The 27,712-nt window shown below is 38.4% G+C and overlaps 1 protein-coding gene across 2 annotated transcripts; it reads right to left on the reverse strand.

The window, feature by feature from the left end:
• Positions 1-822: 822 nt before the first annotated feature.
• ACBD5 (acyl-CoA binding domain containing 5) lies at positions 823-25,863 on the reverse strand. 2 transcript variants are annotated; one of them, XM_020801257.3, is made up of 13 exons: positions 25,789-25,863; positions 23,662-23,865; positions 20,415-20,535; positions 18,789-18,861; positions 14,963-15,074; positions 10,443-10,568; positions 9,548-9,763; positions 7,869-7,981; positions 6,598-6,859; positions 6,235-6,434; positions 5,347-5,397; positions 4,774-4,883; positions 823-2,938 (listed from the first exon to the last, which is right to left on the reverse strand). In XM_020801257.3, the coding sequence occupies exons 2-13, from the start codon at positions 23,750-23,752 to the stop codon at positions 2,926-2,928; spliced, it is 1,488 nt and encodes a 495-aa protein (XP_020656916.3). In that variant the 5' UTR covers positions 23,753-23,865; positions 25,789-25,863; the 3' UTR covers positions 823-2,925. The 2 variants fall into 2 exon arrangements, with proteins under 2 accessions (XP_020656916.3, XP_020656907.3); XM_020801248.3 differs by having other exon boundaries at positions 25,765-25,851.
• Between the last annotated feature and the right edge of the window lie 1,849 nt (positions 25,864-27,712).

Genomic DNA, 27,712 nt, shown 5'->3' on the forward strand with positions numbered 1-27,712 from the left:
ACCACCTTATCTATCTCCTGAGAAATCTATATGTGGGACAGGAAGCAACAGTCAGAACTGGATATGGAACAACTGATTGGTTCAAAATTGGGAAAGGAGTATGACAAGGCTGTATATTGTCTCCCTGCTTATTTAAATTATATGCAGATTGCATCATGCAAAAGGCTGGACTGGATGAATCCCAAACCAGAATTAAGATTGCCGGAAGAAATATCACAACCTCAGATATGCAGATAATACCACTCTGACGGCAGAAAGTGAGGAGGAATTAAAGAACCTCTTAGTGAGGGTGAAAGAGGAGAGCGCAAAAAATGGTCTGAAGCTCAACATCAAAAAAACTAAGATCTCAGCCACTGGTCCCATCACCTCCTGGCAAATAGAAGGGGAAGATACGGAGGCAGTGGCAGATTTTACTTTCCTGGGCTCCAGGTACTGAGTATGCAATACTTTGGCCATCTTATGAGAAGAGAAGACTCCCTGGAAAAGACCCTGATGTTGGGAAAATGTGAAGGCAAGAGAAGAGGAAAATAGAGAACGAGATGGTTAGACGGTGTCATTGAAGCTACCAACATGAATTTGACCCAATTCCAGGAGGCAGTGGAAGACAGAAGGGCCTGGCGTGCTCTGGTCCATGGGATCATGAAGAGTCAGACACAACGACTAAACAACAACAACAGTTCTCCATGACAAAGCAATAGGCCCTCAACCAACAGTATACTTGTTCTACTTATTTACATCTAAGCAGTTAAGAAACTAGACATATTCCTTAAGTCACTGAACTGGCCTCTGCTACTGCATACACTCATGCAATGGCTTTAAGTATTTGGAGGCAATATACACCTTTTATTTGATAAATGTATTTACAATAGATTAAAATGAGTTACCTTGTAAAACTAAACTTTGAAATCATGTTCTGTTAAGCAAGGCAGAAACTTTACTCCTGTAATTACATTATTTATAGCATATAACAGGTGAAGGTGCTTTTCAAAGTTCAAGGTCATGAGCTTCTTGATGTAGCCGTCTGAAGACTTCATAGTGAGAAACATCTCATACTCTATTACTTAGTCCAAAATTGGCTAATTGACTGTAGTAGATTCATGCAGGGTACACGGCTTATGTTTTACAACGTTATTTCCAAGGTTTGCCATTTTTATTTTCATCGTAGCAACAAAGAAGTGATCACATGAAGAAACATTAGCCTTCATTATTTCTTTTTCCTCTTTCCAGTTATATTTTGAGAGATGCTGGAATTAACAGGCAGTTCTATTCAAAGATGAATATTCTCAATAAAAACAATTAAAAATTCAGTAAAGTGACTGTGCTAAAATCGTCTTCAATCAATTACAGAATAAAGGAAATTGCCATTGTAGGGGGTCCAGGGAGGAGGAAAGGCCGCAGATTAAGGATGAGCTCTGTACTCTTTACTGTTTTATACCAAAGATTTTTTAAAACAATGAATTGGTCCCAGCCCAGTGTAAATAAAAAGCTGGTGCACCAACTGCTGTCTCACAGGTATCCAGGCTGAGAATGCTGATGAGGAGTTAACATGAGCAATAAAGAGTTGACCTGGCCTTAAACGTCAGTAGCCTTATGCCTCTGGACTGTTCAGCCAGGAGGTCCCAATACTTGACAGCTTATACCAAAAAAATTTATGTGTCAGAAGGAAAAGTTCATGCCTAATCTGCTCAATTAACACTTGGCTTTCCTCAGCGGGGAATTTTGAGTAGGAGTATTCAATCTTGTGAGCCAACACCTGCTATCTTAGATCAGTACAGCCCAGTTAGAGGTTCACAGCTTTAGAAAGAATGAAATGCTTATTAATATCCTGTCCATAGACACTACTTGTCTACGCGCCGTAAGCCACAAAGGTAGCTCAAGTTAAAGAACTCTGCTTGTACCTTTTTAGGTACTGGGTGCAGGCTTTCTCTGGAGTGGCCCTTGCCTATGACCCTTGCCAAATTATGACTGTTTCCACACACATACTAAGACAGCAATGTGTAGCTAATTTTAGCATGCATTTTGAGTACTGTATGTATGGTACAGAATTCAGATAAAATTGAAGATATTTTCATAAAATGATTTCACTAAACTTAAGTACATGACTACCTCTTGATGTAATCCAGATATACTGTACCAACGTAAGTCATACTGAAATCAATGGAATAAGAACTTAGATTCCATTGATGGTTGGATTACTAGATAGCTAAGAACATACGGTCATTCTCTCCCAGCATTGTAGCCTGTGCACTGGGTTAACTGGGTTATCCTGCCACATTCCAACTCATCTAGCAAGTTTTAAAAAGATACAGTGGAGATAGTACTTATGCAAGTACAATCTGTAGTCTCAAACATTTGATAGTACTTTATTTACTAACAATTTACTCCGCTATGTAGCAGCAAGTATATGTTAAACCTCTCAGCAATGGTGTTAGTTATGTATCTGGCAAACTCTGATTATGTTAGAGTTACTATTTCCACTGTCTTTTGCCAAGGGGAAAGACCTCAGCAAAAATATAAAATAAGTCATATTAAAGTAACAATTTACAAGGTTGTTATGGGGTTGTGTTTTTTTTTTTTTTTTTTTTGCAAGATTCTACACTAAGGGAGATTTTTCTTCTGAAAGCTAGAATGAACCTCTCTCAGTAAGAGCTGCAATAAGAACCTTCAACTTTGCAAGTCTTTTATCAAGAATGTACATTCCAAAACAGTTAAAGGTCCATGTGATTGCTCAATAGGACAGTTGTGTTTATTCTACTTGTAACCAAAGAGAAAGGGACTGTTCAAGTGTGTTATCTCAGGTAGTGCAAAAGGAAAAACAAGGAAGATTGAGCCATCCCAGAGTCTGTGATTCTTGTAGATTTCCAAAACTATCCTCTGGAGTCTCCTCATATTAACAGTCTTTAAGTAAAATTCGAAATTGACTTCTCAGTTCTGTTTTCTGAAAGAAGAAGAAAACCTCATATATTACCAGTTTAGATCACTAATTTATTCTGGAATAATATGACAAGTGTGAGCCCTCCTACCAAACTAAGTTGTACTCCTCAAACAGTAGTTTTTGCATAGCTTCAGACACAGAATAACATTCTCATCCCTGGTATCAGGAAAAATTTCCCCATTTGTCGGTCCATGATATAATACTGACTGAAATCCAGTAGTAAGTTGCAACTACAGTAGGCCCATTGAATCATCAGGGATTTTGTGAGTTTACTCTTTAAGTTCCATTGATTCAATGCGCCTATTGTGGCTTGCTACTGGATTTCAGGCATTGTCCTTTTTTAAAACAAGTAAATGTGTCATACAACAAAACAACTTTATAACACTGAATGAAAAACAATAACTATGCACCTCTATACAGTAGACTGGCATATTAAGTCTAGTTTAGTTGGCATAGTAGCACATCAAGGCATGCCCATATAGATCCTCTTTCCAGAATGTAAAGAGATCTCTGTGACCTCTTGAAAATCTTGTGCATTGATGAATCTCATTATACTGTCGAAAATGGCATAAAAGGGTCGCAGAGTCTCATGCTATTGACTTCTGCAAGCATTGTGACATTAGTTATTTTTCCCCGTCACACTCTTGAGGTTCCAGCCTTTCTCCACCTCATCTACCTGTGTAAAGTAGAATTACATGAATACCTCCTGCAAGGCAAGTCACTGACAGTCTATTTCATCTTCAAGACCCAGTTCTGAACATTCTGAATGAATGTTTTTTTAAAAAAGGAAACAAGTTAAGAAATTCATATTAAATTTCACATACTCAGAAATAGGGACCCTACAGTTTTAATTGACCTTCCAACTACAGCTGAAAAGCTTCTCTCTAATAAACTCTGCAGATCATGTTTGTTACAAATATATCTGAACTACATCAACTGAAACGCAGATCTCTCAAAAAAATTACTTAAAACAGAAGTTATCAATTACCGGTTTTATTTTAAAATGCATGTGTACAAGAAGCCCATGTGTATTTTCGTGTGAAACTATTGTGCAAATGAAGCAGTCAAGCAGCTTTGCTTCATCTGCAGTGTAAAAACCAGCAAACTTTGTTAATTTTTTTAAAAAGAGCAATGCTAACTCCAGATCTTACAGAACCATCCATGATAGGCACAGCTTTGTCTTTACAGTTTCTCCAATCTTGCCACTGTGCTCTTTAACTGCCACATGTCACTGACAAAAAGAAATATGGGTGCTCTGACATTGACATGGGGCCCTCAAGCACTTCCTGGAAAAACATTTGGAGAGATTGGAAGATCTTGATGTTCACCTATCTGGCACTGTTCTTGGCTCATACTGTACATCTTTCTGTGATGGGAACAGTTACAAGGGGAATCAATGAAGCTGAAGGAACAATGTGAATATTGTGAATATTTCACATCAATGAGTTATGATCACAATAATGAAGATAACAGTCAGTATCATAGTCCATTGTTTTGTGATTATAGCATAAGTGATGTCACCACGAGAAGCAATTTGCCACATGAAAGAGTTTCTGATTTATTTCTGGGTTTCACACAATTTGCTTGCAAGGAAATAAGGTTGTATGCAACCTGGAACTGACAATCAGGTGACATCACTCCTTCTATACCTACAGAGCTACAGAGCTATTGGCCCTGAATTTAAAATCAAGCAGCAGTTTTGATTAAATCCATAGAATAATTTCAAGACTATTTGTAAAGCAGTGGTTGGATAAGGTGAACATCGTGCAAGTCATTTCAATTTTTTTCTCTAACAGTCTCAAAGGCAAATGTTTGTATTTATATGCAACAAGTCTTACCTTCTCCTCCTTTGAAGATATACATGCACCAACCACTGAGCAACGAAGGGCCAGAAAACAGCAAAGGCTAAAGCACCAGGAGAAATCTCAAAGGGCCACCAGGATGGTCTCTGATAACCAAATAAAAATCAGAATTCCTTTAATGATAGGTGCTTGCACAAATAATGGCTTATTAAGGATTTTGCATTAGGAACTGTAAGTAGTAGATATTATTGTAGCCCCAGGTGAGTCAGACTGAAAAATATTTTTCTCTCTGTTTCACTGTCACATCTTGGACTTCTTAGCAAGGTCATCTTTATACAAAGTTGTAACATAGGACTAATTTATAATGGCATATATTATATTCTCTGGCTGATCCACCACTTGAAAGTTCCTTTCCATCATGAACTTGTGAATGTTCAGAAATATTTAAGGGTGGCACATTTCCCTCGTATAAAAATCCAAGTGGCATTTAACATGCTGCTTTATAGAGATTTTCATAGCATATTATGAAAAGCTCCAGTCCAACAAATCCAACATTTAAACACCACTATAAAAATCTTAATTCTTGATTTACAATTTAAAAAAACCTACCTTAGCAGGTGAGACAGGCTGACTACTTGAATTCAAAGCTGCATTTCTTGCCTACAAAAAAAAGCCAAGGTTAACCAAACAGCAAATAAGGAGGTTTCAAATTTATATCTATAGCTTTATGTTATGCTCCTACTGTAGAGTTTAGACACTGCGGAAGTATATTTTATCTGCATATATAAGAATTTATACTGCATGTAAAAATTTAGCTCAGAAGCTCTTTTGCTGCCTTATATTTCTTGATCTCCATCTTGTACTTTCTCTGTGTAACAAATACGTAATGCTATTCCCAGGAATATTCTTCCATGATTTCCTCAGACTAAGATATTTAAAGAAAATTCACACATGACTCGTCCCCAACACTGAAGTTATTTCAATGAATATGTGATTTAGTAGAGTAGCTTGAATTAGTTATTAAGCATGCTGACACACTGTTTCAAAAAATCATCTCTATCCACTTGAAATGAGTTCTTCTGTGATACAGAAAGGACCTTCTGCAGTGCTTTATCAGAGGCATGGAGATTTGTGCTTTTGGACTACAGATCCCAAAATTCCCTAGGCACTATGGCACTTGGGACAAGACAGCTTGTCTTGTCTGCACATCTCTTGGTTTATGATTGGTTTACAAAATTTCCGCATTACGTAACGTCCCGGAGGACGCATTAATTTTGTAAACTGAGGTACTGCTGTATACGAAAGCTGCCTTGTACAAAGTCAGGCCCTTGGTCCACAACAGCTACACTGACTGTAAATTGGTAGCAGTGCTCCAGAATTTCTTACCAGAGTCATTCCCAATCTCACATGCAGACACTGGAGACCAATCCTGGGAGTTTTACATGTAAAACACTATGTGCTCTACTAATGAGCCGTGCATGGCCTGTGGAATTTTACCTGTGAAGCTGTCAGCGTCTCAAGGGCATGTAGTCTCTGAATGACATTTTGCATATCTTCTTGTAATCTTATGAGCACTATTGCAATTTGTTCATTGAGGCTGCTCCTTGGTCCTCTGTCTGAACCCCATCGCTCTCCATCTCCTCCACTACCTATCTGTCCACCTTGGGCTCCATCACCCAAAGGGTGCATTCTGTGTCCTAAATTGAGAAGAGAAGAAAAAGCACTCTTAGAAATAGCGCCTATGAAATATATATAACTATGACAGGTTAAAATACAAAGAGCTGAGAGCCCACTGGTTACAAAAAATGTCAGAATGTTTTATCATCACAGGGTACAGCAAAACAAGCTATCCAACAGTACCTCGCCCTCTTCTGATTCCATAGAAGTCCACCTTTTCGCCACTCTTCTTTTCTTTATGAGGACCTCCCTCACTTGCCTTGCCATCTTCACCACCGCACTTGACTTCACCCTTGTCCTCAATTGCAGCCTCTTTTGTACCTTCTGACATGCAGTTTCCAAGATCCAGAAACCCAGACATTTCTAACAAGCTACTATGATTTGATTCTGAGAAAGGAAATGGACGTTTTGAAAATTCCTTTGTTGATGTACTGACTTCCAGCATCTACAAGATAAGAGAAGTAGGTATCAAATTTTGAGACAAATAACTTTCCAGTTGAGAGGCTTCCTCTATAGAGCCTAATGGGCAGTGAGACTACCTGTTCCATGAACCCTTGCAACTCTTATGGAGCCTTACCACTCCCTGCCACCACCAGGGCAGTTTCTTTTTTCTTAAAAGGCCAATAAAGGTATGGAGGTCCATGTATAGGTAAAGAAAGCTCCTCTGAAAATGTCTTCTTTGGCTGCAGTCCAAAGAATGTGAAACTCCCATCTCTAATAAACATGTTTTGGTCTGCTTGGAAAAGATATTTCAAAAACAATTATACATGTGAAGCAATGGTGGAATATCCACCCTGATGGAGACGGCAGAAAATGCCTTCTCTATACCCACTCCTAATGGCGGAACTCCTTGTGATGTAGTCCTTCATCTGTCCCCTCATATGGTGCCTTACCATATACTGTTACACTGTTACAATAGGCTGTGTTTTTTTAAAATTACTAGATAATTGCTTTATCCAGAGATTCCATTCTCATCTACGGCACCTATCTCTGTTTTTATTGCACTACATTTTAAAGGGAAATCTATGGTTGGTTTTAAATACTGCTAGTAATCTTGAGTTGTCCATGAGCAGAATCAGGAGACCTCTTGGCCTAAAACAGGTCAAAGTTATAGGAAAGGACCACAGCAATTTCTCCTCCAATCCACACACACGGCATGATGGGGCTTCTTCTTGGGTAATTTAAAAAAAAGGGAGGGATTGCATTTATTTATTTAAAGTACAGTATTTCTACCCCACCTTTCTCCTTAAAAAGGACCTAAGGTGGGTGAGAGCATGTCCCTCCGAGATCTACCTCTGATTTAGACTGTGGCTAGCAAGCAAAGTGTGCTGTTTATATACTTCCCCCATAGTGCTTAAAGCACTCTCTGGGTGGTTTACAATTTAATTATCCAGGCTACACATAGTATGGATTACTTTTTCCCCTGTTCAGTACAGATCTTTATCAAACTCCACCTCTTCTTGGCCAAACTGCTCCATGGAATCACAGTATATTTCACTATCGGAGTCACTTGTCAACAGTAGGATTCCAGAGACATCCTCAGTCGCATTTTCATTCCGATCTGAACCTATAGGTAAATGGCCAAACAGTAGGCATAAGTAGGCTAATTTTGGCAAGAAGAAAGCAGAGAATCAAAACGAAAATATTGAGCAGTATTTAATAGGGTATAGGATCAGGCTGTGAAAGCAACATTTTTGATCCAGCAGGTTTATTAAAAATGTTTCTCAAGTTGTTTCTCATTGTTAGCATTGGGCACTGATAACAGAACTGTATTGCTGTGTACTCATTATGATTTGAAATTGAATTTATCATAATTACATAAAAGCCAATAAAAGACTAAACACCTCCCTTCTATGGACAGAAGGACTGACGATAGAAAGTTTACTTCCAAATGAAAGGCATATGCTTTACTCTGGACCCAATCAATAACATACAGAAATGCATTACAAAATGATGTTGCTAACGCAAAAGTATAGCTGTTAAGACTAACTGTGCTGACCATTCTTCAAAAAGAGTTTGAGGAAAGTAAAAATACTGAACATATGTATCTCAGTTTATTTTTTAAAATATGTGGAACATTCCTCTCTCTCTCTTGTTTGCCCTCTCAGCTAAAAAAGATTTCACATCTTTGTCTCCCAAATGTTAAATAGCCATTAGTATTAGTACGTTTCTGTACTACTATTTAGGAGATCAGTTTAAATATTGTGACTGGAAGCACACTATATGTGTTTAAAATTTATTAAATGCATAGAGCTGTCCAATGTACCTAAGAAATCAGGAAGATATTTACCTCAGTTGTAGTTAGTGGAGTAATACAGTATTCTAAGTAATGTGTTCAGAGTAGATAATTTCTGAACATTATTAAATGGTTAAGCAATCAATGGAAGTGTACGTGATAACTTCCTGTAGAATAAGATTCTAACAAAAGCATGCTGTCCACATAATGCAGTTTTTTTAAAAAACAAGTAGTCAGCTATAAGTCCCCCTTCCTAATTTCACATTGCATCCTAATAATCACTGTCAGACCTCATCAGATGCAAAGAGTACATTGCATTGACTCACCTCCTCCTTCCGCTCACCCACATGCACAGCCTGGTTTAGGGCCAAATGATGGATTTCTTATACAGTACTAGAATGGTGGTGGTGGGGATTTCCAACAGAATTAGGAGAGGCGATTCATCCTTCCTTTCTGCTGCCCCATTGTGTGCCCTTCAGACCAGGAGGACAATGAAATCCACTGGAGCTTTGTTTTGGGACAGTGCAGAAGGATGCACTGGAGATGGGAGCAGAAGGGAAGAAAATCCTACTATGCTAGAACGCCATCACCAGCAGGTTATATTAAAGGTTAAATTCTGCACATGGCTGCCCACTGTGCAGATATTCTGTTTGCATTAACCTGCCACCATCCATTTTATGCCAGAGAAAAATCCAAGTGCGCTATAGGACATTATTTCATGTGCACAGAGTGGTTCTCACTCTGAAGACCCAGTGAGCGCATTAACCCTAGGATGTAAAATTGAATATATACACATAATGTAGGATCAAACCCCCCAAAGTAAAATGCATATCCTCTCCCCACCATCACTACTCCACTAACAACCATGTAGGCATATTTAAATAGTCAGGGTAGTACCTTGATGAGGAGGCTCAAAATTAGATACAACAGGTAGGTCTAGGTGTCTATCTCTTTTCTTTGGTTCTTCGTCCACATTCATACCATTCAGAGCAGATTTGGTCAGTAGTTCGCTGTGAATGTTGGCATCTGGTACATCATCACAACAGCCATTGGTAATAACACTGTCCAGCTCCTTCTCTGAGCCTTGTTTCACACTCTCATCTTCTGTTAAACCTTAAGAGCAAAAGTTCAAACAGACTGGCATGAAAAAATAAAACTCATTTTCAATTGTATTTTTGATTTGCTCATAGGTATGTTCAACACTGATTCCATCAACATGTATCAAGCAAACGTAGTTACTGCTATTTAATATTGTTTAAATAAACTTTGTGTAATTATGTATGTATTAAGTTACAGTATTTATGTATTAGTTTTTTATTTTCTCTCTGTGTGTGTGTTTTGTTTTTGTAAAGAGAGAGAACCTTGGAAAACTGGATGTGAGCTGTCATATGCACCAAACCTCATCAGATTGAGAGGCCAGGGTGACATTGGCACCAAAACAATCCATAGTCTGTGTGATTCATCCAAATAGAAGCATAAAATAGGATGCATATTAAAGTGCAGCAAAGCTGAGTCAGTCCATTCTTAGTAATAGCCTAAGATTGTCTACTTTCCCATCTCTTTTCCTCTTCTCTTTAAAGCTGTCAGTTTCTTATATCCTAATGCTCTTTCTCAAGGACCCATAACAGGTCTTTAATGTGTTTGCTATGCTCTGACATACTGTATTTTCATCCCTTTTCAACTTTAATAAGAAATTAAGAAATGGTGGGGGAGGGAATGGAAATTGCTTGAGCAAGACTGAAAAGATGCTAAAAATAGCTATGAAAAACAGATTTAATTCAGAAATGTATACCTTTTCCAATTTGCTGTAATTCTATTATTTCTTCCTCGTGTGGTTCTTCCTCTGATTCTGCTCCACTGTCACTACTTTCAGATTTGCCATTTACAGTTGGCACAGATGGCACACCATTTCCAGGACCTAACAAGAAGTTTCAAGATATATTTACTATGGGAACATAACTTTTAAAATAGTCACGTTGTTGTTTAGTGCTTATTTAAGCTAATTCTAGATTATTTGCCTCTGTTTCACTCAAAGAAAATTCTTGCTTTATATTTTCCTTAAACTTTACTTTCCCTTTCAGAATATCTTCCCATGTTAAGTGAACATTTTTCTTACTATGCCTTTTTTTCTTCACAAACTGTATAAAATTCAAAGTGAAAGTTAACAGTCATCACGTTGGTAAACTCTTAAGGCAAGATATGTAAAGCAATTCTACCTAGACAATCGATATGCTAAACACAAAGCTATTGTGTCAACAGTTACACAGCTGTTAACACCATCAAATTTATTCAATATTATATAATGGATCAAATGCATGTATTGTAATAATAAAGTTTAAAATGACTGACAATCTGGCAGTAAAAATGGAATTATTCATACTGTAACCAGACAATCAATCAACACAGGGGCCAAGCCAAACCTTGAAAGAGTCAAAACACTACACAATCTGCCTACTGTTCTAAACCTATTGGGCTTTAACTTCCTTCAAATAACCAGTGACTTTAAATTATATGATAAAAAGTCCAATAAGGCTATCAATCTGATGCATGAGAATAAAGTTTTAGAAAACCCTCAAGCGATTTTTGCTACAGTTGATCATTTATCATAGTAAGAAGTCAATTATTCTCTTTAGGAGTCAAAAGAGAACTCAACAGATAAATTGAGTAAGATACATGGAACAGCTGATCAACTGAAGATCAACATAAGTTCTCAGACATTGTGGACTCTTGACATCAAACAAGCAGTACTACATGCTAAAAAGAGCACTCATCAGGTAAAACTATTTATTTTGCTTTAATTTGGCTTAAACTGACTGCTCCTAGTGATTTAACTAAATTCCTAATCCCAACCAACTGTGTTAGAAGTGGGCCATGCCACCAAAGCAGTCTTCCCTCCACCAGCTAAAAAGGCAGAAAAGGAGAGGTGGGGGCAGATCGCCTGTGACTGTCCTCTGTTTTAAGAGATGGGCCATAAGTTCCAAATAGCTAGGTGAAGAAGAGCTGAAAACCAACATGTATGTTGCACCTATTTCCATCTAAGAAGCTTACCTGGCCTCTATACCACCAGCCATGTGAATGTGGGACATTAAAAACAGCATATGAGTTTGGACCTGCCCACAAGCACTTGATTCACAGTCTTGAAGAAGAAGATTTATCATTGAAAACATGCTATTTGTTTTTTGTTTTATATTCTTAATTGTTGATTAAAGGTATTGCCTGCTGCAGCATTTCTATTGTTTCCACAATCATGCAGCCTTTTCCTGATTTTTCCTCAATAGATAAATTTTGTTCTGCAGTCCTCCAGTTTGCAGATATAATTATACACAGTGAACAAAGAGAAGATCACAGAAGTAAATAGTGCACCTACAATATTTTGTCAGTTTTTTATTTCAAGAATGAATCGTTTTTTTAACTGTAGCCTTAAATAATTATGGGTGCAATCTACAACATACTGTATGCTCTTCTTCTCACTTCCATTCATTTCAGTAGGACTTGTAAACTTACATTTAATAAGCAATTTTACTACTTATTAAATGTATTAAATTTAATATACTTAGGTTTTAATGAGGTTTATGCAGGATTATTGAGCAAGTTTAATTAACACAGACCAGTGGGATGCGATCTACATTAGCATAACTTGTACATTTGCCATATCAGTCTTCACATTCAAGTACTGTAGCACGTTGGGACTCGTTATACATGTTTTGTTACCTTTTTTGCTGTAAGGTAATCTGCTATTCTAAACCACAAAGATAGAGAATCACTGGAAGAAATTAGAGATGCAGACGCAAATTACCTACCCATGCCTGAATTCTATCAACTATGATCTAGTTGAATCTTTTCCAGGGCAAGGCAGGTTATGTTGACATACTAGGAAATTGGCTTCATAAATAGATAAAATGCAACAGAGTAGCTTCTTAAATAGGTATGCATCCTCATGGACAACCCTTCAAACAGGAAAACAGTCATAAACATATTGGGCAAAATTCTGCTGGTGTAAAATTATGCTGCACAAACCACACCTAGTGCTAATAATATTTAATTTAAATTAATTAAAAACTTCCTATCCTCCATTCAGTTTCCACAGCTTTTTTTTTTACCCAGGGGAAGTCTTTGGGAGCCCCAGGGAAACTTTGATAGTCAAAGATTGCTATACCACTGGTGATCCAGCAGTGATTTCTTTTAAATTTAAAGCTACCCTCTTCCATCTTGAAGCTTCCAAAGCCTTCCCCAGATTAAAAAGAAACCGTAGGGAACCTCAGAACTTGAAGAGGTGGGAGAATAGGCAGCTTTCACTAATTTAAATTAAATAATGCTACCACCAGGTCTGGTTTGCACAGCATAAATTAAGGCAAAATGATTTTGCCCAATATGTAACGGTCTTTTAAGGTTAGTTCAGTTTTCTAGTTAAAATATTCAGACTCATTTTCTACCCAAAGGAGGATTGAAGAAGGACATGAAGTGGCTTACATTTTGTTTGTCCAAGTAGCACACACGGACATGAAGTACTAAGTTTTAACACTCTGTTGTTTTTTTAAAGGGGTGTTTCAAACAACAGTGTCCAAAGGGGAAAAAAAGAGTCCATTCTCCTTCCTGCTTTCCAATTCATATAACAACAGCAGTCTCATTAGCTTCTGAAACCTATTTCAATACTTTAAAAATACTTTAATCCATTTAATATCAGGTTACCTGTATAATAATCCAGTTGTTTTTATTTCACAATAGGAACCTGCACTAAGAGGCCAGAGCAAATGATGACTCTCTCCCGTGCATACACAAAGTAAAATATACATATCGGTGTTCCTCAAATATTACCGGTATTATGCATGTTACAAATACATACAAGGTACACAACCTCACATTTAACTTGCAATCTGAGAAGTAATTTAGAGTTGCTGTTTTAGAAAGATAAGTATTTTGTTTCACAGCTTCATTCGTACTTAACTTTTTAAAAAAGTTTATTTCCAAACAGGATTTAAAGGTGTAGGTTATAAATCAAAATAGTGCTACAGCTTTTCTATAGCTAATATTTTAGATTTTCTTGCTCTTCTCCCTAAAATGAGGCTCAAGACAGAAATGAAACAACTATCAGCGATGGCGAACCTATGGCGCATGTGCCACAGCTGGCACGCAGAGCCCTTTCTGCGGGCGCATGAGCCGTAAGTTGCTAGATTGCTCCTCCCCCCCCCCCCCCGGCAGCCAAACCTCAGGAAATGGATATAGTTGCAGTGCTGGCGCTTCGACAGGCAGGCAGGCCAGGATCCGGAGCAGCTGGCACTGGCGGCAGATCCGGAGTGGGGTCTCGAGATTCCCCCTTCTGCCGCCACTTCTGGTTCCGCCACCGCCACAGCACGCCGCCTGCTATTTTTGTTTTTCCCCCCAGTTTGGGCACTTGGGCCCAAAAAGGTTCCCTGCCACTGAAGACGGTACTACACATGAGATTTTGACGGTTTAGTAGAAATTGGGGGCACAGGTTTAATAAATAGAAAACATTTTTTTAATTATCCACAAGGAAATGTGTGGTCTTCCAGACTTTACAAGACTCTACCCCCTAACCAGATCCAACCAGCATGGCTGGGAAGGCTGCAATTCATAGCAAAATTTATGGAAGAGCAGGTCCTGATATACTGAGGTGAAGATCATCTTCAATGTCAAAAATGCATGCTCAAAGTAGTAATAGTAAAAGAAGGGACATTGAGGAACAGGAACAGAATGCAACAGTCTGAATACATAAAGCACAGCATGTGTATCCCAAGATAATGCTACTGAAGTATCCCATTCTGGTCAAAAGTAGTCTAGCCCCACACACACACACTACACTTGATCTTAGCCAAAAGGCCAAGAAGCAATAAAAGTAGTCTCATTATCTTAAAGTCTTAATTTGTTTTAATTTTATCCATATTTCATACACATTGTTAAAATTAAATTGTGCAATGCTCTAATATGAATAAAGAAATAAAGCATATGGAAATAAAAGTTCAAGAGCACAACAGTACACAACATGCTTTGTTATGATTGTTGTCTCCACACAGAAATCTTAAATAGCTGCCATTGCCTATTATCAAGTAGTAGAATCTGGATTACACTACGATTCATATCAACAATTTTTTCCCAAATTTCACTTGCTTCTCAGAGGGTTAGTTATGAACACGTGTATTTTAACATTCAGAATAAACAAATGAGTTGAGGCAAGCCAACTGTAATATATTTCCATGAATTTTATAACACGTCATGGCAATGGAAAAAATATGCAATTGGGTAAATGCCTGCAATTAACAAGACAGTAGATAATTAGGAGCTTTATATCCCAACCTGGTATTATGCCAGATCCTTTCTTCTTTTTATCCTCTACAAATTCATAGAATGGGCCTAATACATGTAGTAGTTCTTCAACTTTGTCTGTCATTGGCACAGTTTCAAGAATCTGTAGCAATATAGAATGTTTGCAAACAACGTATCAGGTAATGACATATCCGACACATTCTGGTACTTCCTAGAAGAGTACATCTTTCTTAATAAGCCTTAATTGTAACACTTAATTACACAAACACTCCATATAGTTATATGATGAAATTTCATAAAGAAATATTAACAAACTGTATTTTTATGTACTACAAATGAAGGATCTGAAAGCTACATCAGTTTGCTGGGTAAACAAAACATTACCAAACACTGTCCTTTAAAATGGGCAAGACACATCATTGCTACTATGATATTCTTTTTCTTTCTCTCACTAGATCTGGATGGCATATTCAGAGCCTCACTGCAATTGATATATTTAAGCCACAATTATCTGGCAATCCTAATGAACTGAGCCGAACTGACTGCTGAGAACCAAACTGCGCATAAAGTGAGCACATGGGTGCAAGCAAGACTCCTTAGATCATGGAAAATATCTGTTTGTCATCCACACAAGTTTTGATTTAAAAGTCAAGCCATTAAAACATGGCAATAATGTGTAGCCTGCATAATTAACTTGTAAACCGCCCAGAGAGTGCTTGAAGCACTATGGGGCGGTATATAAGCAGCATGCTTTGCTTTATAATAATTTGGGGAAATGTTCAACATTTTTATTATATTGCTTTCAACAGAATCTTCTATGGAAGAATTATGGGAGTGAAACTTAACTATTATTAGTCTAAAATTATCAGCACAGGTGGTAGCTGCATAGCCGATTTTGCTTTACGTAGTGGTGGGTGATCTCAGTGGAGCCAAGGGCCATTTCCCTGATTTTCTGGTAGCCCAAGGGCAACATTCTCAATGGAACATGGCTAATGTGCATATCAATCTTAAAATTATTATTCTACTTTTACATTTCTTAATGCAGTAGTTATGTACTCTAAAAACTGGGAGAGTGGACTTTTGTTAACTGGACAAATGTATTTAATTAAATGAGTTTTTAAAAACTGGAAATCTCTCTTGCATCTTCAAATAGCCCATTTTTTAAATATACAGTACTTTTCAAATGTCAGAGTATGGGGGACCCTCAAAGCATGGCAAAATTGCCACTCACATGCCCTCAAGAATGCAGAGGTTGTTCTTCGTGCTGTTGGTCATGTATCTAATTTTGCAGCTAAAACACAACCAGTCACATTAAAGGGAGCCCACTTAAGGGGCCAATGCCTGATTGCTTAAGCCAGTATGTTTCTGGCCAGTACTTCTCTATTTAAGTTTCATGCTTAAAAGAGCAGATGACATTTCCTACTATAGGTTTCAGCACACAGCCCAGTCACTTCAGAATGTTATTGACTACCTGAAAGTAAACATGTTGCATACAGCAGAAATGGAGATACTGTACGACATGGAGCATAGCAAAAGCACACCCTGATTGGTGCTTTTCATCTTTACATTTAGTACTTTGACATCTGATTTAGTAGCATCTCAAAATCAACTACAGTGTACGTTACATAACACACTAAGGCACTAGGTTTATGCCTTATAATAAACATGAGCAGAATGTGTGTGCATGCTTAAAAGCAAATTTGACTCAGCTTTAAGCTAATATTTTGCTTATTCAGCTTCTCTGATCTCAACTTCTTATTTGTGTGCATACATAAATCAAATAAATAAATAAATAAATAAATAAATAAATAATATAAATCACAGAAACTCCTATTTGTGCTATCATTTTGAACAGTAAATAGTTTGAATTCTAAAATGTTGACTTCATCAATTAAATCCTTCCTAAAGATTACTGTACAGTCTGATTTCTGTCACAAAGATGTTGATGGGGATTCTTACTAAGCCTGTGCACCATCTTCAGACAAATGTACAGTACAAAGCCAGCCTCAGTCCTGGGTATCTGAAAGATTCAGGGTGAAGCAAGGAACTGTTGTTCATGCACAAGGTGAAGTAACACCACAACAGATTGTATCTCATTTAGGATTTTACAGATTAAGAGGCTGGTCCATTATTTGAGCTGAAGGGGAAATAAAAAGTAATATACAGTGGTGCCTTGCTTAGCGATTGCTCCGTTTAGTGAAGAAATCGCTTTGCGATGTTGTTTTTGCGATCGCAAAAGCGATTGCTTTGCGATGGTCCCTATGGGGAAATTTCGCTTTGCGATGATCGCAGGGAAGCGATCGTCGCAAAGGGCCCATTTTCGGCCAGCTGATTGGCAGTTTCAAAATGGCCACTGGGTAAACAAAATGGCCACCCCCTGTGTTTAGGGACGGATTCCTCGCTTTAGAGGCACCGAAAATGGCGGCGCTATGGAGGATCTTCGCTTAAAGGTAAGTTTTAAGCCCAAAGGAACGCATTGAAGGGGTTTCAATGCGTTTCTATGGGCTTTTTAATATCGCTTAGCGATGTTATCGCTTAGCGATTTTTTCTGCACGGATTAACATCGCTAAGTGAGGCACCACTGTAGTATACTGAGGGCTGATGTCATAGGTGAAGGAAAGTGACAGATCAAGATCTTCTCTAGACAGTCACTAAAGAGGGCTGAAACTGAGGTCACCATGCCATACATGTATCCCACTGCAGCCACTCTGCAGAGCTGTATGGCAAAGATAAATACTTGCAATACTGTACAGATAGCCCTTCTGTGTTCTAGAATGTTCTTTTTATTTGTTCTCTCACACACCTTGGTTTACTACATTTACTGGGGTTGGATTTGATGGCCTTGTAGGCCCTTTCCAACTCAATTATTCTATAATTGTTGTAGTATCAGGATATTTGCCACAGTATTCTACGTATTCTATAATGTAACAGAATAAATGAAAACCACTCTTGCTGAACTCAATTGCAGCCCAACTATATATATTTCTTTACATGTTTATGAAATACAGGTCATTCTTCAAAATTCCAGAGATACTATGAAAAAGTTCAATTGAGGAATAGTATGAAATCCTTAACAATTAGTTTTTTGTTCACTCTAATATTACTTCATAAGAAGTATTTATGCTTAACAGATCAGTTAAAAAATCTCAGGTGAATGAGAACCTCTGATTCTTACATTAGTTTAGCATTTCATAAGCAAAATGCAGCTTCATTTTTGGTGGCTGTTTAGTGTAAAGTTTTGGAAGGTACGATAACCCCACAGAACTGAATAGGCTATACATATTTTATATGTCCAAAGTTTAACTTCCAATGTGTTTCATTTTCAAATAATTGAGTACTTTGATAATGTATTTCTTTTAAAATATATTAAATATGGGAGAGCTAAGCCCCTTCTAAGCAAGATTCCACTTAAAAATAATAATAACTTGCAGAGTTTCATTCTTCTCCACAGATAAAATCCAGTTGCAACTACAGGCCCATTGAATCAGTGGAACTTACATAGGTATGGACTCATCAAATCTTGAGTGATTCAATGGGCCTACTCTAATTGCCATTTACTATTAGATTTCAATCTACATTTCTAATTTTGCTGTGAATTAACTCCAATTCTAGCAACTCTTTCAAGGCTGTTCAGTACCATAAACTTTCCTAAAGCACCTCACTAGAATTGGACATTTCCTTTTCATGACAGAGGTTCTCTAAAACTGAATATTATGATAGGCTGCACAGAGCAAAGTCGATCAAAAAATTGACAGAAATCCCTTCTAAAGCTTAGTTAGACACTCAAGCTTCCAGAGCCTAGAACTGAAAAAGCTATTGAATATTTGTTTTCTTTTCCATATCGAGTAACTCTTACCTTTTTCATTTCTTCAACATAGGCAATCATGGCCTCTTCTTTGGGCATATCCCCTAAAGCACTCCATGCATCCCTGTGATGAAGACAATAAACATCTTCAAAACACCATAAAGCTGAGTACATTTCTGTAACATTAGCTCTTGATTCTCAATGTATCTTTGATTTGACAATGACAGCATCATAACTAGATAAGTCCCATTGATTTCAATAAGTCTGGCCAAAGCATGACTATGTATCTTACATTTTATTCTGTTATTTACACCCCTTTTCAAACACTGGAATGTTCCAATTTTGCCTCAATCAAAATTGTATGGGATTCTTAATTCATATGGGATTCTTAATTCAACCAGGAACGTTCGGGGCCAACTCCTCAATGAACCTTGCCAATTTACAGACGGAGTTCTTGTCTTCACACTCTGGACAGTTGCCAGATCTCACTTGTTTTGAACCCACAGAAGTTGTTGTGGAATCACCAAATGTTAAATCAAATACATGTGTTAATATTTCAAAAGAGGCTCAGTCGTCATTTCCTGCCAAAAGAGAGGAGCTGCTTCAAATCTTTAACAAACCATATCACAATGTCTATCGTATCTCTTAAAATTTCCTGAAATAGATAGATTTCTATAAATATAATATTAAACACTCTTGTCTTACTGGGATAATTAGTCAATCAATTTTTACAAGTTTTTCTGGCTCTTCAGAGGTTTTCTGTAACACTTCAAAAACTTGAAAAACTTGTTTGATAGACCATGCATGAATTAGCAGGAGAAATACTCCCTCATAGGGATCAGCAGCTTGCAGAACCCTGATCTAAATCTGCAGCTTCTAGTAAATGGTACACACATATGTAACAATTTTATTTATACTGGATTTGTATGAAGTCTATAGAAAAATTGAGCCAGTGCTGTCTCTACATTGCCATCATCCTTGTCAAATGATTTTCTGGCAGTGAATATCAAATTAATTTGTAGTCAACATCAAAATCCTACCCATCCCTCCTCCAAATTTATGAAAAACTATCTATATACTAAATATTTTGGTAAACCACTCTTCTTTTATCAATCAAGGCCTTTTATGAAAGTTAACCTCTGCTTCCATCTCCTCATATCTATTTAACATACCATAGCATATACTAGACACATTTTAAGTCCAAATCACTAAGATACAAGTATTGTACCTGTCTAGCTATTATATGACAAAACTGATGCATTTGGGGGACCGGATTTCTGAAATGGCCTCAGGGCTTCATTAAAAAAACAAAAAGCCAACTGAGGACAACCTTTACCATATATTTATATTAAAGGAAACATATATATATGATTGTATTACTTTGGCATTGTCCAAAAGTAGCAGCCAGAGAAATGTACAACTGCCTAGTACTGAATCAAGCCATTGTTCCATCTATCTCAGTATTGTCAGCTATGACCAACAGTGTCTCTCCATCTTTTCAGAACCTCCCCAAAATTTGTCAGTGATTGGGACCTTATGCATGCAAAACACATGCTCTTCTATCACTGAGGATGGCCCTTTTACTCAAAAAACTTTTCTAGTCCTACTTCTCTTCTCTTGGGCAGGTTTTGTCTAAATATAATTTAAAACATTTTTTCTCCTGTGCATGATATTTACCATTTATATCTACCAATGGGGTCCCAAAATCCAGGTCTCGGACTATTACAAGGTCCTTGTGTGGCTTGCTTATAAAAGCTATAGAACTTGAGCATCATTTCATTTGATGGCTGGAACGAACCTATAGAAGAAATTTTCAAAGTAAGAAATACTATAAGCTATTGTTACTTTTAAACATGTTATTTTGTAAAAACAGAATACTGATTGCTTGGCATGAAGTTCCTGGGTCCTGAGAGCAACAACACTACTGTATACATGAAAAGAACGATAGTTAAGAGTTTCTTTTAGCTACACCAGTTTCAAGTGGAAACAGAAAACCCAATTGACTGTACCTCCTGTTTCTATTTACCTTCACTTTATGATATGAGAGGATCTAGAGACCAAAGTGCTCTTGTGCCAATACAAAGAAACATGTCTACTGTACTTTTAACTTTCACAATTAACCATGTCATTTCAGTTTGTAATTTTTGCTATGGGTGAAATCAATGTGTGCAGAGCAGAATGAACATGTGATTCATGATACTCCTGATACTATTGTTATATTTTTTTTTACTTTTTTAATGGCTGTTTCATGTTGGAATTTGACAAAACTACTGTCATCACGATGGTACAGCAAACGTTAAGTCCTATGTTGACTTTAGCACTGAAGTGCTAAAGAAACAACCAAAGAAATTGAGAACATTAGGGAAAGAGCTACAAGGCATTTTAATACAAAACTCTTTTACCCCATTTGGCAGCTTAGGATATTTCAGTCCAGTTGCTTCAAGTACTATAATAGTATCTGTTGAACAACCTACTCTCAAAGCCAGCTCAGTACAACCTGCCCTACTGAAACTAATGTCAAGAGCTGATTTCTTCATTGCCTGTTCAACCACTTTAGTTCTCTGGTGTGTCTTACCTCAACTAATCTCAGATTAGTCATATACGTGTATGTGTGTCGGCCTGTGTATATAGAGGTGGGAGAGAGCGAGAGCTGAAAAGGCATCTACATATCTGTATCAGTGGACCATTTCCCAGTTTGATGCATAAATTGAAAAAATTCTGAAGTCATGAAGAAGAGATGAAAATAAAATTTAAAAATACAGATCTTGAAAACTATTCAATTTCCTAATACATATTACTGCATTGCACATGGTGGGAAGATGTTCATCACACTAAAGGCTCTCATTATAGATACATACCAACATTTCATTTCCTGCCAGGAGCAGGAATACCTTCAGCTGTATTTAAGGAAGAACCCTTACATGATCTCAAAACACATTCTCACACGATAAATCTATTAAAGCCCAGTTCCAACCAACTAGTGTTGGCTCAGCTGTTTCTAACCAAGAGCCAGCTGAGCCAACACTAGATCAGGCGAAACTTTCCACAAATACAAATCCCATAATGTCTAAGAACACTGAAAATCACTTAGAACTAATGTCTCACTGGCCTAACCTTGTGGTTTGCCCCTGAACATTTGGCTCTGGAATACCAACTCAATTTCTCCCTCATTCTGCATCTTCTTAGCCTCCTTTATTTTATTTTATTTTAGTCCTTATGAGGTATAACTTAATCAGCAGAGCCCTTCTGCAAGTCAATCAGCCGGCTAGTAAAAGATGGTTCTGTTAACAGAATAAGTTTATGCCTAATGTTAACCACCTACAACCAATTCATCTTTGACTTAAGATGGCTTTTTTGTGACAAATGCCTCTTTACAGTTCGTGACATCACAGATGAAATTTAATGCACACTTATCTGGAAATAATTCCCACTGAACCCAGTCTGTCTTGCTGCTTGAGAGCATTCAGAGAGCAGTCATGTTAGTCTCGCAACAAAAACCACGGAGCCTTTAGGCACCTTGAAGACTAATAAGCTTTATTTAATGTAAGTTCTCATGGACTGTAGTCTGCTTCATCAGGTGAATGTTTTAACATGCCACACAACTTCTTGTTGTTACTTCTGAGTAGACAAGTACAGCACTCCACTGGAAGGGCTACTTGGCCTCCTACAAAGTTGTCCAGTTATAACAACCAAGGCCCCTTTTCCTATTATAATTTAGTGATTTAGATATCTGGGTGGAGAGCCAGAGGTTGGGTGTTCGATTCCCCAATGTGCCTTTTAGATAGGAACTTGACTGGATGGTCTACTGTAAAGGGTCTCTTATAGCTCTGCAGCTCTAAGATTAAGTCCTCAGACTGACAGAAGTGATACAAGCAGTGATCAATGACCAGGCCCTTCTAATTACAGTACTGAAATTGTGAAATTTGTCTCCTAATAATTTTTGCTCTATCCAACTCTAATTTCTTTCCAGTGCAAAATCAATGGCTTTTTTATTCACCCAGGAGTTTAAGCATTTTGGTTTTTTTAGTGTATATCATATCATTCATTATAAAACCTATGTTTTATACTGCTTTCTCTTTAACGAAATCTTAGAGGCAACTGCCTAAAAAGAAGGATATTTTTTTAAAAAGTTAGGAATAGTTTACCTGATCCAAAAAGGACCGGCAGGTCCAAAGCCATATATTTTTTTTAAATGTTCTTGCAGTGAACAAATATTCTTCTAACTCATGCTGTACCTAGAGCATTGCTCACTTTTTTTGTTAAAAAAAAAAAAGACTGGATACTTTATTTATTCATTCATTCGATTTATACCCTGCCCCCCTAGACAGCGTCTACTCGGGGCGGCTTACAAAATCATAAAATTATAAAATAACAATAAAAACATCACAATAAAAAATAAACAACATTCATAATCATAAAAAAACATTTGAACAATAATACAGCATGATCAAGATGGGGAATCCAAGAACAAAAAGATAGAATTCAGGAACTGACATAAGGGAAAGCCTGCCTGAAGAGCCAAGTTTTTAAATGGCTCTTAAAAACACCCAGCGAGGTGCTTTTAAGAGCCATACGTAGCAATCTTGAGCACACTTGCAATCAGGCTGTGGCTTCACCTTCTTTCAGAGTAGCCACAGGGGCTGGATTGGCAGCAGAAAACCCCTCAGGGGTACACTATAACACATTGGAACCCCCAAAAGACCTAGAATGCAGACTCGCCATAGTAGTGGCGACATACTAGGGAGAACCCACTTCAGCACTACACTTCCCCCCCCAGACACACACCTCCCTGGAAACAGGCACTCCAAAAGTAGGGCTGTTTCTCCCCTTTTGAGGAATGGGGTTCCTATATTCACTGGGGAGGGTCCTCGCGTTGTCTGACCACTCTTTCTTTCTTCCCCCCCCTTTCTGCTTCCCCTCTTACCGTTTTTCGGCAGACTCTGAATCACCTTCACGGCCGCCTCAAACCGGGTCGCGTAGACCGAGCCGTCGTCGCTGTTCTCCGTCTCCGCCATGTCGTGCCTCCGCCTCTCCGCTTGGCCTGAGGTAAATCGCCCGGGAGTCGCCGCGTCGTCGTCGTCGTCCTAGCCGCCGCCGCCACCGGCGCCTTCCCTCCCTGGGGAGAACCCTGCAGCCAAGTGAACCCAAGACATACCGAGGTCGGGCTGCCCGAGGGAAGAAACGGGAAGGCCGCGGCCGTCTCCGCCCCTTCCAGCCGGAGGGAAAGAGAAATTGAGAGCGAGAAACTTAACCTCCGGAGCCCTATTCTCGCTCGCTCGTTGTTTCCCGAGTCAAATGGTCGTGTGAAGGCGGTGGCGGGCTACGGCCTCGCCTCATCGCTCACAACAAACCTGACACCCTCACAGTTCTGCAGAATATATGGTCTTTGCTCCCTTTGGCCAGGATCCTGACTCAATCCCTGTTTCAACCTTTCTATCTGAACTCCTGACGCCGGAATAATAGTGATAGTAGGACTACATGTATTCAGTTACGGGGGAATCCAGTGCATCGTTGACAGATATATAAATCCCACATTCTAGGGGGCTAGTAAGGATTCCTGCCATTGTGTACATCTAGGAGCAAGCCCCGTTGAATTCCTTGGAGCAGATTTTCATACAAATTTAAAGATCACATTGCAATCTCAAAAGAGACTCTAAGCTTTTTCACTCAGCCCCTGGTCCCACCCCTCCGTCTCTGGAATTGGTCTATGCATTAATACTGATGGCATCACCATGTATGTAGCACTTGACAGAGATTAAAAGGGCAGATCCTTGCCCCAAAGGGCTTACAATAGAAGACAGAAGCAAAGGAGACAACACAGCAAGGAGAGCCACTCAGAAAAGAATATGGGACTATTTCAGTTACATAAAGTATTTAAAAGTATGTAGTTATAGTAAAGAATTGTGAGTAGGGCGTTTGTCTCAAAGGCTTCACCCACTGTTTTTTAAGTTCGGCTCTCAGTAGATAAATAAATTAAGAAACATATTAAAACTGCACAGCTTAGACTTCGCTTGCTTGGAACTTAACCCCAGTGAGCCTTGCTCTCAGCTCTACTTCGGGAATCAGCGATACCACCTATATAGCACGCGTTTAATTAGAAGGAGGACCTATTAATTTAATATGTTACTCCCAGGATCAGTTATAACGTGTTAAATGCAAGTCGACAGCCACTCCCCTCTAGATGCTGTGCTCACTTCATTATACTGTATATCAGAAGTGTCATTCACAACATTCACTAAAAAGGGGGGAATTTGGGAGGGCTGAGATCGGCAGCATTTTAACGATGTTAACATTTTGTTGGCAATCCTTTCTGCGGAGCATAATTCCTATGCACTACTATTGATCGTGCTTGCACGCTTGTCCTCTTTTGTCCTCCACTTTTCCAGACCCAGAATGTCCTATTCGCCAGGTCTGAACACCCTCCACCGTTTGCTCCCCGAGCTCCGATTTATTCAGAAAGTGTTTGCACAACATTGCAACGCTCTTTGGCCCTCCAGGCTGCCTCGTTAATAATTACACTTGCTATTACAGGGACATGCATGTTGCTCTGTAGCAAAGCTCTCTGCATAAACAAGCATTATTATTTTATCCTCACCAAAATTATACCTGAAAACTTCTTCCAGGTAATTTCATCTACGATCACTCATCCCACCCGTATAGGTACACAAAGCTTTCAAGCAGCTCTCCAAAGCCATTTCTAATCCTGCATCAATAATAATCCGAGGCACAAAACACACCACCCATTATTGCTATTCACCTAATATTATACACTGTTCCAGAGATAGAAAGGGAAGAAACACCTACACATATCCAACCGATCCCTTCAATTACAGGCAGAACATGACAGCTAAAAACACAAACAAAAATATTCTTTTCTCCTACCTCCTATAATAAAATGTCACCCCACCCCCGCAAGCAGGCCAATCTGCTGGCAGCACTGAAAAGAGCTTCCCCCTTACTTCCCAATAATAAAAGGGAAATAACGAGCTGTATTTTAACAAAAAACACGCACAACCCCCGTTCCTACCTCAAAGTGACAGGCTCCACTAACCTTTGCCCACGGTTCGGGCTTGCCTCCCGTTAATGTCTTCTAACAGCTCGCAACTCAATTCTAGTCCCGCCTCTTAAAGAGCATTCTGGGAAATGTAGTCCACAGTCTTTTATTTCCTCCCTCTGGCATTCCACCTACCATGGCAACCCTTTCAGGTTTTTTCCTCCAAAGACATAGGAACTCTTTCTCTCCTTTGAACTCTGGATACGTCCAAGTGCGTAAGATATAAAAATCGATCCTGTTTCAGCACAGGTGAAAAATACACCATTTTGTCTGTGAATTATTGCCATTTTAAAGTTAAAATCAACTCAAATGTTTACCATTACTTCTATTCTTCTTATTATTATTATTAATGGATGAGTTTTAGCAGGAGTTGCACGATCATCATCATTGCTGTGTGCATGATACTTTACAGAATACAATGTAAGAGATCTCCTGTATTTGGTGTTCTCCGGACTATTTTCACCTGCCACTTCCATTTAAAAAAAATCTTGATTTCAGTACTGTAGAGGTGAGCATTAGGTGATCTTCTACGTGATGTTGGGTCACAACTCCTATCAGCCTATCTAGCAGAGCCAATGATGGGAGGTGCACTTGGAGTTATACCCCACACTTTGCCCAATCCTGTTCTGCTAAAAGAAACTGGGACACCACTTTCAGAGAGCAAAGAAATGCCAGTACACCCTCTATTGCATCAGCACTGTCAACTGCAACTAGATTCATTTCAACAGCCTACTGATAATCTTCTAAGATCCCCCATGTCCCCAGATTATTAAAATAATACATCTCCAATCTAGATCATCCAATCCTTCCTTCATTTTCCTGCTAGGTGAAGGCTGCCATGGTTCTAAACAAGTTTAATGTATTCTTTTTGTAAAAAAAAATAATATAGCAAAATAGACCCCACTCTTCAGTATTGGAATTTCCAGCTGATTGGCTAGCTATCAGGTTAAGTCAGTTAACCAAATCCATATTGTACCAACATGTATCAAACAGTAGAACAATAAAACAGGCCAGAACAAGAGTAAAGACATAAAAAGTACAGTATCTTAAAAGTTCTGAGAATTTTCATTTAAAAAAAATTTTTTTTACCTTTGTCTGGCACTGAAAAGAAATAAGAGAGAGTTCTGGTGCCAGACAACTCCCCCGATGAAAGTGTTCCAAAACGGAGGTGTCACAACCACAAAGGTTTGTGCCCTCTTACCCCCACCTACTACAGGATAGACAGGGATGCTGAGAGCAGAGCCTCCGGGGAGAATCCTAGTGTAGCTGATCTTCACTCTCTCCAACAAAGGGATGCCGACTTCTCCTTGTTCTTTCCTGGATTTTAGGAGGGCTTGTAAAGCTCATCTTTTTAATTTGGCCTAGTGCTGCAATGGCTGGACTGTTGCTGGATGGTGTTCTGTACTTTGTACCTGTTTATATATTACATTTTAACGTGTGTTCCACCTTTTGGAAACCTCCTTAAGGTAGGAAGGATAACATGCCTTAAGGAGAAGGCATTGAACCCTTTGAAACCAATCAAACCCTTTCTTTGTAAAGTATCATGTACAAAGACGGCACTATATTATTGTTATGATTAATTAACCGTAATAAAGTAAATAAGAGATTTGTGACAAATTAAAGAAAAGTACAGTACATGTTATTTGGCACAAACTTTTGTGGAGTTCTGCCCATTTCATCAATACATGGAGTTCTCCTTTGGTTGATTATTCTGCATATGAAAATACTGACACCAGGCTGACATCAGAAAATGCAACATTAAAAAAATATGTGGGAAGATGCATCAGTCTCCCAGACTACTCTGCCTCCAACCTCAGGCACTTTAAAGGTAGATTTAAAACAATTGAGCAATCAAAGAGCTGTAATTAATATCTCCTGTGGCTTGAACAAACATAGTCATTTTATCTTATTGCACATGTTG

This window comes from Pogona vitticeps, chromosome 6 (assembly GCF_051106095.1).
Source record: "Pogona vitticeps strain Pit_001003342236 chromosome 6, PviZW2.1, whole genome shotgun sequence".
Taxonomy (NCBI): Eukaryota; Metazoa; Chordata; class Lepidosauria; order Squamata; family Agamidae; genus Pogona; species Pogona vitticeps.

What these genes read in the sequence shown, in the direction of transcription:
- ACBD5 (XM_020801257.3), bottom strand. Translation starts at nt 23,752, where the DNA reads ATGGCGGAGACGGAGAACAGCGACGACGGCTCGGTCTACGCGACCCGG. An exon ending in AGGATCTGGCATAATACCAG is followed by an intron (nt 10,569 to 14,962) that starts GTTGGGATATAA and finishes ACTTCTTGTTAG; the next exon opens with GTCCTGGAAATGGTGTGCCA. An exon ending in AGACGCTGACAGCTTCACAG is followed by an intron (nt 5,398 to 6,234) that starts GTAAAATTCCAC and finishes TTTTTTTTGTAG; the next exon opens with GCAAGAAATGCAGCTTTGAA.